The sequence below is a fragment of the Xiphophorus hellerii genome, chromosome 13, assembly GCF_003331165.1.
Source record: "Xiphophorus hellerii strain 12219 chromosome 13, Xiphophorus_hellerii-4.1, whole genome shotgun sequence".
NCBI lineage: Eukaryota > Metazoa > Chordata > Actinopteri > Cyprinodontiformes > Poeciliidae > Xiphophorus > Xiphophorus hellerii.
This window is the reverse complement of record NC_045684.1, coordinates 16,703,142-16,716,757: the sequence shown is the minus strand read 5'-3', so window position 1 is coordinate 16,716,757 and position 13,616 is coordinate 16,703,142. Positions and strand designations below refer to the sequence as shown.

Genomic DNA, 13,616 nt, shown 5'->3' with positions numbered 1-13,616 from the left:
AATAATATAGCTCTCTGAGTTGCAGTCCAGAGGGATAAATGTTTTACTACGACATGACAAACACTGTCAAATATTACTTACAAAGAAAGAATAGTAATAAAAATGTTATTACTTTTCTTACATGGTCAAGGTGCTTCCACTCCTCAGCCCATTCTCTGTCTGTCAGTCTGTGGTCGATCACCTCTTCCTGCCTGCTCCCTGCATGCATACCTGCAGTAAAAAAAGAGGTCAAAAACAAATGGAAACAGAGAAAAAGAGTCAGTACAACGGAGATATAAGTAATGATATAACATTACTTCATCATTCTCCTTCTATCATTTCACTATTTCCCATTTTGTCCTTTAATGCCCCCCTCTCTACATCCATTTTTCCTCCCTGCCCTCTTTTCTTTGCGGTCTCCATATCTCTCCAGCACCCTGAGGGCAAATGACTGAACTTCTCGTCCAGTTAACATCCATCACCGGGTGAGACATGGTAAATGTCTCTCCTATATTTAGAAAAGCTTCATCACAACTTGGCATATGCAGAAAAATGTCTCTCATATTAAAACACAATGTTAAAATGTAGCAATAGTGGCCGCAGCACCGGTTTTTGTTCTCCAGTAGACATAAACTAGGTTTTTCTGGGAAGCAGGAATAACAGTCTTTCATCTGAGCAATAGAAGCAGTTTTAACATTGAGACTAGTTGTAGCCCTTCATTAAACAGTAACATGATATCTCTGACCACACGACTAAAAGCATGTGATTCTGAAGAATGAAGTCTAAATAGTGCAAAAATACCAGGAAACCACAAGCAGGACTTAAAGAGGACGCATAGTCTGAACGCTGAAGTCAATTTTACATCCACTCTTCTGTTGTTGTTGCTGGAGATGTGTCAAAATGCTTAAAATTACGTGTAATTTTTTTGTAATTACATGGCTAAGAAAGAAGCTTTACTTAATGTATAGAGACAGTAGAACAAGCTCATTCTAGAATATCAGTGATGACAATTCTTTTGCATAAATTATAGTTTATAAACATAAAATCCTGGACAGAAAGGCTGTTGATGTTTCCTTAGACATTTGCCAAGGTTTATGCTTTTAAGCCATATTTTTCCCAGTTTTAGCTTGTATGAAGAAAATGTCTTTATTATGTTTTTTTATTCATATCCTGCTTCTTATTTGAATAAGAAGCAGGACCGGTGAAGCATCAGAGGACTATCGGTCATTAACTCCCATTAAGATTTAGTTAAACAGCCCTAAACCTAGCTCCAATAATCAAAACTTCTAGAGATTTCTCTTTTGTCATAAATCAGATTTAAATCACCAGGAGGAATCTGCAGAGCATGATGGGATGCTAAGAAATAAGCACAATCATTTGACTTGAGCAGAGACACGCCTATTACATACATGACAGTAAAACCCCGAGGACCAGGTTTCACAATAAATGGTCTCTGACTTAGTGAAATAGTATGTTGAATGTTCCAAATTACCTTTATTTTAATCAGGTAAAAAAAAAAAACCTTTTACAAAGCTCAGTAAAAGGTTTCCTAATTAGAGAAATTTTTTTTTTGTATAAATGGCTTTTCAAAGCAACACAAAGCATGCTGTGTAAGGCTGTGGGAAACTTTAAAGCACAAAAACAAGAGGTAGTTTTGAAAATTATTTTGATCAGCATTCATTATTTCTTCACGTTTATGATGTGTCGAGTCTAAAAATCTTCAGATGTCTAAATTCAATTACAGTTTTTTGTTCCCCAACTCGGCTGATGTAAGCTGAGTCGACGGGGCACAAGAAAACAAGCGTGCCAGATGAGACGCGGTTGAGGACAGACTTGCTCACGACTCTGGTTTACCTTCGTGTCCTTTATGCAGTGGATGTCGCTGGAGATCAAATCCATATGTATTCAACAAGTGGTAGCAGAAAAAGAGCCTATAGGACAAAGTGCATTCCTAATACAGATTAAGCTACACAGCTTGACCTCATGCTTTTTGGCCATTTTTTGATCTGTATGCAACATTTTCAATAATCATTTCCTATGTGTTTGTATGCATAGTCTCCATAAAAATGAATATGAATATCCTACTGAGCAGCAGTCGCAGTCCATGCGGACATTTACAGAAATAGGGATGCGCATGACTGTCCAATATGCTCCCTACTGACAGTCTGCAGATGGACGCCTCTGTCTTGAGAAGCACAGGTAAAAACCAGGTGTAAGGGATGGCTTGTTTGTTACCAAACTATGTTGTTTGGTAACAACATTGTTGTTTTCAATGTTGGTCAGATTATAAATGACATTATTTATTCACACATTTTGACACCAACTGTCCTGGAGAAAGGAAAACAACGATCTGACATGCTACATTTATGAATTTACCAGTTAATATAATGAATTGGAATCTCTACATGATTCGACTGAATGTGCTATAAATACTCTGGATCTGTTCGTAGACGGCAGTGTTGTGAAAGGTGGCCACTTGTGGTGCACCAACATGTTATGTCTGTGATACTAAGTTGTACAAACAAGGAGACAAAAACAAAAAAATTCAGTAAACCAAAAGAAGACATCCTTACCAACAGGCCTGGCTCGCTCTCGGATTTCTCTGTGATTGGAGGCTGGGTGTCTGTATGTGTCACGGTAATGATGGGCGATGGCCATGTCGTCTAGCCTGTAGTGCTGTGGGGGAAGGGGACCTGGGTGTGGCAGCCCGTTGGGTTGGTAGGAGAGTCCATTGGATGGACTGAAACGCTGGGCGGGGCTCATGGTGCAAGGCCGTTTGCTTGGGTGGACGTCTGGGTGGATGGCGCCGTCTCGCTCGAAGCCGTTCTCTTTGGTTCTGAGCAGAAACACAGAATAACAAATTAGATTTTTTTTTTAGCATTTGAAAAGTCATGATAATAGGACTTGATGAGAGAACATGACATTAAATATGTCCTCAATCTCTTGTACCAGAAAACAAAGAGATGTCACAAGTCACAATACATGAGGAGAGGTGAGATAATGATACAGGTACAAATGATGTCAATATCACACCTCATTTGTAAAAAAAATATGTGGTACAACACCTGCTTGTTAAATTTATTCTATAAAGGAGTGCAACAACCGGTGCACGCCCTAGAGCTGTTGCTCCAGTAAAAGCGCAACCTCCTACCAGATGAAGTAATTGCCATGACAGGTTGCGTTACCTGGAATCGTCGAGGGGTTTCGTTCTATTGAAAACAAGTTAAATTTATACATAAACAATTAAACCTCGCTCACAAAAAGTAACACATGCAGACTCACACAAGTAGTTTCAAAGGGATCAGGTGGATTTTTGTTCGCCTGCTTCAGAAGATTAATGTGGCCAGGTGGGTGTGTGTGTGTGTGTGTGTATGTGCATGCTTGCACATATGTGCCTACAGTATGTTTTTGTGTGTGTTCTCAGCTTTGTCAGTTCACAGTTAAAACCTGCCAACCTCCCCTGCTATCAACGGTCCCCTGGTTTCCTCTCTCCCCCTCTGTCTCGCTTCTCTTCCTTCCCATCTCTCTCTCCGATGAACAGATTGAACTTCTTAATGAGCTGTTTTTATGGGCTCCTAATGCTCATCCACAGCTCTCCATATGCTCTTTTCTTCCATCCGTCCATCTCTCTGTCTCCCTCGACTCATCCATCCACCTCCTCCCACACGCGTCTCCCCTGCTTTCCTGCTGCAACAATGTTTGCATCTTATAGACACCAGAGAATAAACATGCACTTATGGTCACATTCATGCACAGTTTGCTCATGCGTGCCAACACATTCTTGTTTATAGCTAAAAAAAAAAGGGCATTCTGATTAGAAATGCGCAGAGAAATCAGCTGGTGACCATTCCTGATTGGGATCTATTTTCTAATCAGCGAGCGCAACAAATAAGTAAGTATTAACAGGTCTATGTTCTTTCATGGAAGCAGACTCAAAATTAGTTGTTTTCTGCATCTATCACGTGTCTGAAATGAAGCCAGAGGAGGCACAAAAGGTGTAAGCAAACCTTATTTTATTAGAAACATGTTGGCTTTTCATTCAGCTACTTTTAATCAGAGGGAAACGTCAGCAGATGTGAGTAATGCTGAAACAATTGCAGCGGAGATGCTCTTTTCTTCTTCAACAGTTCAATTCTGTCACTGAACATGCTGGATTTGTCAGAAATGGGAGACTTCTGGACATTTCATAGTTGAGATAAGGGTCTACTTAAAGTTCAGCAGGAAATTCCAGGACTCAGCGGCCAGTGAAGATGTGTTCCTGCTTCAAGTGACTCAGCGATCACTTGAATCGCTGAATCAAATGACTGAATTACTAATGACTGCAGCCTACAGTCAAGCTCTACACAGTGATTCAGGTGTGTTAAGGCTAATGCTAACTAAAACTAATGTGAGCGTGGCTAATTAGTGCTTGTTTTGACGAATCAGAGATCTCGTTTTACAGCAGAGCTGTGTAACAACAACAGTTCTCACTTACACACACGGTGAGATTTTGCCATTGGTATTCATCGAAATAACTAATGATTGTTCACTGCACAAGGCTGCTTAGCATTCCCATGTAGTTACAGTGAGTGAATGCTTTGAAAGTCTAACTCAGTGCTGTTTCCTGCTGCCACAGTTCTGACTTAAATGAATGGTTTCTTGACAGCTTCTGCAGCACTTCATGGGGCGCCGGAGAGATCATACAGAATGTTGTGCTCTGGAGCAAAACATGCAGGACACAGATCTTACTCTAGATTTTAAGCAAAAGTACGAGGCTATTCAATGTAGTGTGCTTCTACACGCTGAGGTGTTCAAAAACAGTACGACAGTAGACACCATGTCTAATGGTTTGAAGTTGGATTTATGTTTATATACAATTGTTTCCCATAATCTGGGGGCATCGACGTTTTTAGATTTTCAGTTGTAGCTCTATAATTTTAGGCTATTCTTGAAAAAGTTAGTTTTATTTTAATACACTAACAAAATATAACTTATTTAATTAAGATGGCTTCCCTTTCAATTCATTCAGAAAGTAAAAACTATATTTTGTCGTTGATACTTCTTGCATCGAAATTGAAGTCAGTAGAGCTTTACAATATCAGCAATCAGCTAAAAAATATACCTGATTGGTTATATACAGTACATGTTTAATAGGGTCAATAAAATAAAATAAAAATCTAATTTATACACATAGGCATTGGTTTTCAGTAATTATTCAGATTTGCTCTTTGGTAATCTGGTTAAACTGACCAGTAAGTTTTTCTTTAATTTGTCACTTAAAATAATGTAAAAAAGATGAACAAAATTAAAAGCGACATACAAATGTATACATTTCCGAGGTTTACTGGGAAAGTTTCTTGTGCAGTTTAAAAATAACAAAACACTCTGCTTCCTCCCTGAATGGACAGTAAACAGCCACACTCCCTCTGGCAAGTATCACAGCTTGTAACAAGTTTTTTCTAGCAGCTAGAAGTCCCTCAGTTCTCGTTTGGGGGATTTTTACTTGTTCTTCCAGAAAAAGCACAAAAAGCCTTTGAGCCTCCGTGAGGTTCTTTTGCCAGCCTGCATGCTCCGCTCCTGTGAGGTTTGTCCAAAGATTTCTGATGATGATTAAATTAAAAGCCTTCGAGGGGCAGGGAAAACCTTCACCTTACACGACCATGGTGTGAAGGTCGGAATATTGGTGTAAAAGGAATCCTCTTTAAATCTGCAGCCGCTTGTTTGTGCCAACAGTGTGATGTGTGCTTCCAGAACTTGTATCTATTAACGTTCCAACAAGCAGAGACTGTTTACTGTCACTAGTTTAAAGCCTGATCCGCCCATCCACAACATTTAACAGTAAGTAGAAGATATTTCTTTCAATGTTTTGCATGCTATTTTCTCTGAATATAACTCTCCTCGTTCAGAATAAAATACACTCAGCCCACAGTATGTTCTATCATTTTACAAACCATTTTATAGCTTTTAGCTTGCACAATTGCAATACTTAATTTTATGGCACAGACACAGAAGGCATTTTCTTCTAAAAGGTTCTCCATTAATGTGGGAAATCAATCTTAATGTTGCTATGCTGCCTTGATTTGTCTCCAAACAATCAGTTCTCTTGTAAAGTCAAATGTCGAGTTCAATTCCAACTCTGGCTGTGATTTAATAAATATACTTCCTTGTGAAGAGGGAGACTTTTAAAGGCATTTATCAGTACTGTCAGCTGTGAAAAAGTATTTTCCTTTTCACTTATTTCCTTTGTTCTTCCATTTTAGTCGCACCTCAGTGTTTCAGATGATCAAATATATTTTTATTTTAAGCAAAGAAAACCTGAGTCAATACAAAGTTCCATCCAAACAAATCTTGCCAAACATAAAAATACTCCGGGAACATATTGTTAAATTATAAATTACCTGTAATGCATTTAAAAATATGTATTTTTAAAATTCATTTTAAGTTAAGACAGGGTCTGTCTTGACAACATGAACTTGATCAGAAATCAATAGATATTTATCAGTCCGGACTTAGCATCATATCTGCACTACTGGTATAAAATGCTAATTTACAATAGCCTTTTTAAAGTGATAATGGTTTTGTTGTGTGTATTTTTTTTAAATATATTTTAATGATATTCCTGATATCCACATGTCGTAGCTGCTGGGAAAAAATCTTGTCCAAAATTGCAACTTTTCAGGAAAAAAAAAATCTAACTTCTGACATCTTAAAGTAAATTCATACAGTTCAGTCAAAGTCGCATGCTGCTTTTATACTTTTCAACAGATATTCATCCATGAAACACAAATAAATGTGATGCGTAACCAATAGAGCTGATTTTCACAAAAGAAAACGCACAAAAATAAAAAAACTGCAGATATCAGATTTTTGCCCAACAATGACAATATGATGGTTCTAATCAGGATGCATTGACAGAGCAGAGAATTGTTCGAAATTAAGGATTTCCACTGAAATTCCAATATTCTGGGAAGAGGTCTGGGAAGGCAGTGGAGCTAAGCAGAAACTCGAGGTGCTTAGCCAGCCATAATGGTGCTGGAGCCTCATCTGTATGTGTTATCAGCCCATCTCCCCAGGCTCTCACACAAGTCTGTACTCACACTTTCACACTGGATATACCCTCACACACACACGCCTTCACACGTAGATACTGCTTTTTTTCTCACTAAATACAGATGCTGCCATACTTTTTCACTCCTCTCATATTTTCACCTCTCGCATTTATGAACGCACCTTTTCTCCTAACCCCATTCCCCTGTGTACCAGACGGCCTTGCAAATAAGCAGGTATTACTGAAAAAAACTAAACAAAAACAGACTATCCTGGTGTTGAAGGAGGCCGGGGTGGAGTTGGATGTGGAGGTGAGAATGTTTAATAACACATTCAGCAGTTTTGCCCCTCAGCAGATATAATATGCACATTTCCCTTTCACCTAGCCTGTCTCCATTTTTTTTTCAGCCTCTGGGACTTCATTTTAAAGTACAATGCTTACATTGTATTTGCAGCCCAGACAAAAATGCACAACAAAACACAATTCCATTGAAACGTACATCCAGAAACTTAAAAAAAATGCTTAATAATGATAAATGTGAGAACTTGTATGTAGATTTTAATACTTTTCCCCTTTGCTACCTACACAAAACTTTATAAACAACTCTTCAAGCCTAAAACGACTCTCTGCCTTAATTCTTCTCTAGTTCTTCTCTAGTTTTCAGTTTGAAGAGGTGCAAGCAACACTGAGCCATTTTTAAAGTCTACTACACAGATTAGATGATACAGTCTGGCTGCAATAGGTGGATTGAATTGATCCTAAAAGAGAAACACACACAGTCCATTTTTACAAACATGCATGCATAGAAATAATTAGATGTTGCGATATTAGAATCAGCAAAATCTCTAAATTAAAGTAAATCTATCTTCTGAGGCAGACTTAGAACTCTGCCTCCTAATGCTAATTTGCATGCTAAGTTGCAGTTAGCATGACTAGCAGGGATGTCTAGCTCCGGTCCTCAAGAGGCGCTACCGTGCAACTTTTGGATGCATCCCAGTTTTATAACATCTGAATCAAGCATGTTTTTTTTTTTCTGCAGAGCCCTGAGAATACTGTGACCGGCTAACTCAGCCTAAATTTAATAAATGCTAAATTTAGCATGCGCTTCCTGCTAAATTTAGCTGTGCCATTAAGTATAGCTTCCTATACGTAAGGATTATTTTAGAGGTTAATTAATCTGAAATAAATTTGATTATCTCTAGTTCAAACCTAACCTGGGTAAGGCTATACTCTGTAGAAATTTTCCCAGACACAGTTTGACCTTTAGCAATTAGAACCACCTTAGCATAATGACAGAAATAAATGAACAAGCCAACATTTTATTGGATTGTCCTCAATTTATGATATCAGCAGTCAAATTGTGATTTATAAAACATTCATTTCCAAAAACAAAATAATTTCCCAAAAATGTTGTTCAAATTTGTCTTGCCTCATGAACCTCGTATCTTTTTGTCCTCTTTATCTCCTTGAAAAAAAGGACTAACAAGGTATCAAAACATATTATTTGAAGTATTCCACCACATTTCTTTTTCTATCTTGTACAAGTGGATGTCTTGGTAGAGCCAGGTGTATGTTATCGACTTCCTCTCCACAGTTCCCACCTATTAAGGGCAGCAGCGAGGAGCCAAGACCTCCAACAGAGCACATCAAAAAACGCAGTGGTGCGTTTACAAGCCCTTCCCATACATACATTTACACATCACACTATTGCCTCCTGTTGGCTCAGCCCGTGTTTGGGGAGTAATGCAACAGCTCAATGGGACGCAGAAAGCCTCAAAGGGATTTATACATGAGCTCAACTAACAGAGAGAGGAAGAGAAGGTAGTGGGGGATTTGAGAGAGGAGCTGGACCGATCACTTAATTCGGAAATCATTTAACTCATCTTCTCACAAATTCGGTTGTTCAGAAAAAACTACAAGAGCCAGAGTGATGTTCTAATCTTTTTTTTTTTTTTGATATGCCCACCTGTCTGGCGTCCTTCTCTTGCCGTTCTCGTTGACGTCAAGCAGGAGCTCGGAGGAGTCCACAGGGGATGTGGTGCTGGTATCTAGGAGTAGCTGCTCGTGCTGAGCCAGATACTGAGCTGGGTTCTGCTTGGCGAGCCTGGCACAGTGTAGAAGCTCCCTCTGAAGCAACGGCAGGTTGGCCTGGAGAAAAAAAATATATCCTCCTGAGACCCAGCAATACATTTTTGTCCTCTGTGGAGGACATAGGTTTTTTTGTTCATAACTCTGAAACCATACATGCCACTGTGTTAAATCCTGTTGGTCCTTAGAGAGGACATCCTGGGCCTCGAAATGTGTTCATATTTGCCACAAGAGAGTCCCGATGTCCTCTCCAAAGGACATACTGTAATAAATAAATAATAACATGTTTTGAAACTTTTTCAATTGTAGTGATGTTTTTTCACTCCAAAGAGTCATGTAGTGAAAAAAAAAAAAAATTCAAAAACTTTTTTTTTTCTGGGTCTCAGGAGGATATATAATCAAATTACATCAAAAACAAACAAACAAAAAAAAACCTCAAGGCAGGAAACATTTTTAGGGATTTTCCACCTAACTGTCTCTAGCTGCTGGTAGCCAGTTGTGTGCTGAAAGGGTTAAAACAGAAGTTAAGAAGCAGTTTTGCTTTTCACAGCAGGCATTCACCTTGAAGTAATTTAAATTGTTTTCAGCATTTCTGTGGAGGAACAAAGATCAAACCTACTTTTTAAACATATATATATATTTTTATGATTGCTTTTATATAACACTTTCGACGCTGTCAGCTGGGAGTTAGATCTCTGTTTGTAACATCATGGCAAACAGGGGATGCACATGTGGTTTTCAAAAAGCTGTTAAAAGACGTGAGTCACATATTTTAATAGTTTTTGAAACCACACGTCACATTATGTGACAGTGTTTGTTAATTGGAAGATAGCTCCCGTTTAATAATAAAGTGGTGGCGAATGTAGCTCTACGTCTTATATTAAACCAAAAGCAAAATGAACTTTTAAGATTATTCACTAATTTTCTTTTATGAGTTCACCTTCAGCTGCAATTAAGAATTTTTATTACTTTGCTAGTGAGAACGGTTGGTACCAATATGGTTTTTTTTTTTCTGTTTTATGACGGTAGAAACAAAAAAAGACAAGCTCCAAATAAACATTTTATTATGTAGCATTGTGTCTGATTTGATTTCATACGATTGTATTTTAACGTTTTTACAAGTTATTTTGATGTCTTCATTCTGTTTTATTTTTGATTCTGTTTTCCTGGGAAGCAATTAGGGATTTTTATCTTGAAAGGCATTATTCAAATGTCTTCAATAGTGTATTTTTTTGTCTCACTCAGTATATGTCAAAAAGTCAAATTTTAGTCACTTGTCATTCCAAGTTGGGAAGCCTCCAGATGTTAAAAAAAAAGCATAGAAAAAAAAAGTGGTATGTCATGTCAGGTATTTTTGAAGCGTCCAAACACATATTTTATTTAAATGATGTTACATTTCTAATGTTTTATTTTATTAGGATAAATAATAAAATTATGTTTTACAGCCCAGGCTCCAGGTGAGTTTTACTGGCTTATTTTGGGGGGCAAAATGAATACATAGCAATAATAATATTACTCAAGTAAAAGAAAAAGGTACAGTGGTACACTATTCTTACAAGTAGTAAAACTACTTATAAGTAGTTTTAATGTTATTGTACAATTGTTACAATAACAATTGTTATTGTCACATTGTAAAATGTTATTTTACATTGTTATTGTAAAATAACAATGAAGATATTGGCAAAAGAAATCTGAAAAAAGTGCACTTAATTTAGTTTTCCTTTTTGGAGTAACTTTTTTCCAAAAAAGTTACTCAAGTGAATGTAACAAGTACTACCCACTTTTGAACATAGACAACACCAGTAGCCCAAAGACTACTTGTTAACAAGCTTAAGGTGCTGTACTGGTATTAGCTAGTCATCATTTAGCTAACATTACCTGCATTCAACAGCTTTACTCAACTCAGTCAGCTAGTTTGGGGGAAAAACTGTGCCATGTTCTTTGCGTTTTGCTGGTTTGCTGCCATGATTCTAACACACACCTGAGTAGCTCCGCACAGCAGCAGCAGGTCTCCGTCGCTACTGCACAGGTGTAAACCCAGCAATAGTGTCTTAGCGCTCCTGTTGCGTTTAAAGGCGGCTTGGAAAAGCAGGTTACGATGTGTTAACGACGTATTAAACAGTTTTAACTGCTGAAAAAAAGTTACAGAGGGCACAGATATGGGAAGAGAGGAAGCCCCAATTGTATCAATCAATACAGGAATAACAGAGTTGGTCACTTTGAGGTAAAAACAAAAAGCTTCCAGTCCAGGGGGGCGGGCAATGCCCCCCAATGCCCGCCCATGCCGCCGGGCCTGATCTAATATAGGCGTTAAACGGAAAGCAGAGAGTTGTTCAGAAAAGCTCAGAAATTGTCCATGTCTCCATCTGAAAGATCAGAAAACTCAATCCAGATCAGATGCAAAATAACGTTTCTCATTTTTTGACTCAAAGCACTGATGATAAAACTCACCTTTGCATTACTACTGAACCATAACTGCTCTAAGTGACCCGGAGCACATTAACACCAATAAGGTTTCTCTGTGACGCATTCATTTTTTATTTTTTTTGTACGAACAGCACCTTCTTTTCAATCTGTCTTTGACTGTAACAGAGGGAGTCTGCTTTCTTGTGAAGTTACAGGGACATACAGGTAGTGAGCATCCACTTCAAAGACATCTGATGGTATGTGTTTCAAGGCAAGAAGATGAAAGCGTTGCGTCAGGAAGGCTCAGAACAAGAACGGGCGCTATTTTAGCTGGGATACATCACGCTTTAGGTGGGTTAATCTTTGTTTTGTCCTCAGAAAAAGAAAATCTTTCAAAGTCTTAGGACTTTTTGGGGTTTTATAATCTTCTCCTTGTCTAGCTTTACTGCTTTAATGTTTATTCCCCTGATCCACTCCAACTTTTCCATCTATTTAATTTCCTGTTATTCTAATCTTTGCATGACCCAGCCCTAATTGATTTATTTTTTTATAGCATTAATGTTTAAATCTATGAAGGTCACCTTCGTACAGTAAAAGAAATGCCAGGAGCTGAACTTTGCTTTACCTTCCAGAGCAAATGATCCAGTAACAGTTTATGGTCATAATTATTCTAGAATAAAAAAGAGGCTAAAATAAATAGCTTTGACCCTGATGAACCAATCTTTTATTAATTGGAGGTCATCCTAATTGCCTGTGAGATGTGGGAGGCATTAACAAGGAGATTGAGTCAAGAAATGCAGAGCACTAAAGAGGCTGCATCATTTTTCATGTGATTAAGTGCGGTGTTTGCTTCTGTAAAGCTGCCAGACAGATACACACACACACACACACACACACACACCTACATGCAATAAAATAAACCATCAATAAGCATTCGATAACCTAAGCTTAAAATATGATTCACATTATTACCTTTTTCTTTTGTGAAATAATGAGGATATTGGCAAAAGAAATCTGAAAAAAGTGCACTTAATTTAGTTTTCCGTTTTGGAGTAAAATCTGACAACATATTAACTCACTTCGAAAGACAAATTTATGTTTGTTTTTTTTTTTTTTACAAAGTATTGTCTATTCAGTCCTCTTTTGCCATTGCTTTGTGGCACCATCTCACTGTAAAAACAGCTGCAAGTCCTTTAGTTTCCTGTAGCGTTGAACATCTAGAGACTGTCAGTTTTGCCTATTCTTCTTTGCAAAAGAGTTAAACTCTGTCACACTGGATTGAGGGAGTCTGTCAAGATCAGTTTTCAATTATCAAAATCTTTTAATAAATTTAGATCTAGACCCATTTCAACACATAAATTCCCCAGCCTCAAGTCTGCAGCCTTTAATACGTTCTTCAATAAACTGACATGCTTTTCTGTCCTGCCACTAATTTTTCAGTTCTACAATATGTCAGTCTATCACATAAAATACCAATAATAATAATAAACCCCCCCCATTAATATCTACATCGAACACCATTGTAGACAATGTAGCCTTTGCATGCCTCTGTTATCCCATTTTAATTATTTCCTCTTGCGGCTTGTTCTCACTAGCAGATTTGTTGCGTCGCGCTGAAAGAAGGCTGAATGGTTTGACTGCAACGGCACAACGTAAGCTGGCGAAAACAGAGAAACGCTGTGGCAAATCTGTGGCGGACACCCAACAAGCACATCACGTCACAGGCATTGTGTGGTTTATGACAGTCTCCTTCCAGTAAGGCCTCCAAACCAATTTGTGGTTTTAGCATTAAGAAAAAGGGGACAAGGAGCTGAGTGGGTTTGAGATGGCGGGTTGAACTTTGTGTATGGAATTAGTTTAACAAAAAACCACACGCCCTGACGCACATTTTTGCACCTTTAAATGTCCCCCTCGCCTACACATGCAAGGTACCATATGGTACCTAGCATTAAAGACCCCACTGTGGGAAGACACTAAAATTAGGCGCTGGGGAGAGAGACAGCAAAATAGAGGGAGGGAAGGAGAAATGCAGGGGAAAAAAAGAAGAAAGTTGCATCTTTGATTCCACAGCCATCCCAGCGATGCACTCACCATCTGGCAAGGAGAGGCAAAGGGA

At 38.2% G+C, this 13,616-nt stretch overlaps 1 protein-coding gene across 3 annotated transcripts in view; it reads right to left on the bottom strand.

Annotated features, from left to right (window-relative positions):
* Positions 1-13,616, bottom strand: part of runx1t1 (RUNX1 partner transcriptional co-repressor 1) — a 74,286-nt gene that overhangs the window by 11,958 nt on the left and 48,712 nt on the right. For 2 of the 3 annotated variants that reach the window (XM_032580834.1, XM_032580833.1), the window contains exons 5-7: positions 8,973-9,154; positions 2,553-2,815; positions 113-210 (exon numbers count right to left, since the gene is read on the bottom strand). In XM_032580834.1, coding sequence (XP_032436725.1) covers positions 113-210; positions 2,553-2,815; positions 8,973-9,154 — 543 coding nt within the window. The remainder of the gene's footprint in view (positions 1-112; positions 211-2,552; positions 2,816-8,972; positions 9,155-13,616) is intronic. The other variant, XM_032580835.1, reaches the window with a different exon arrangement.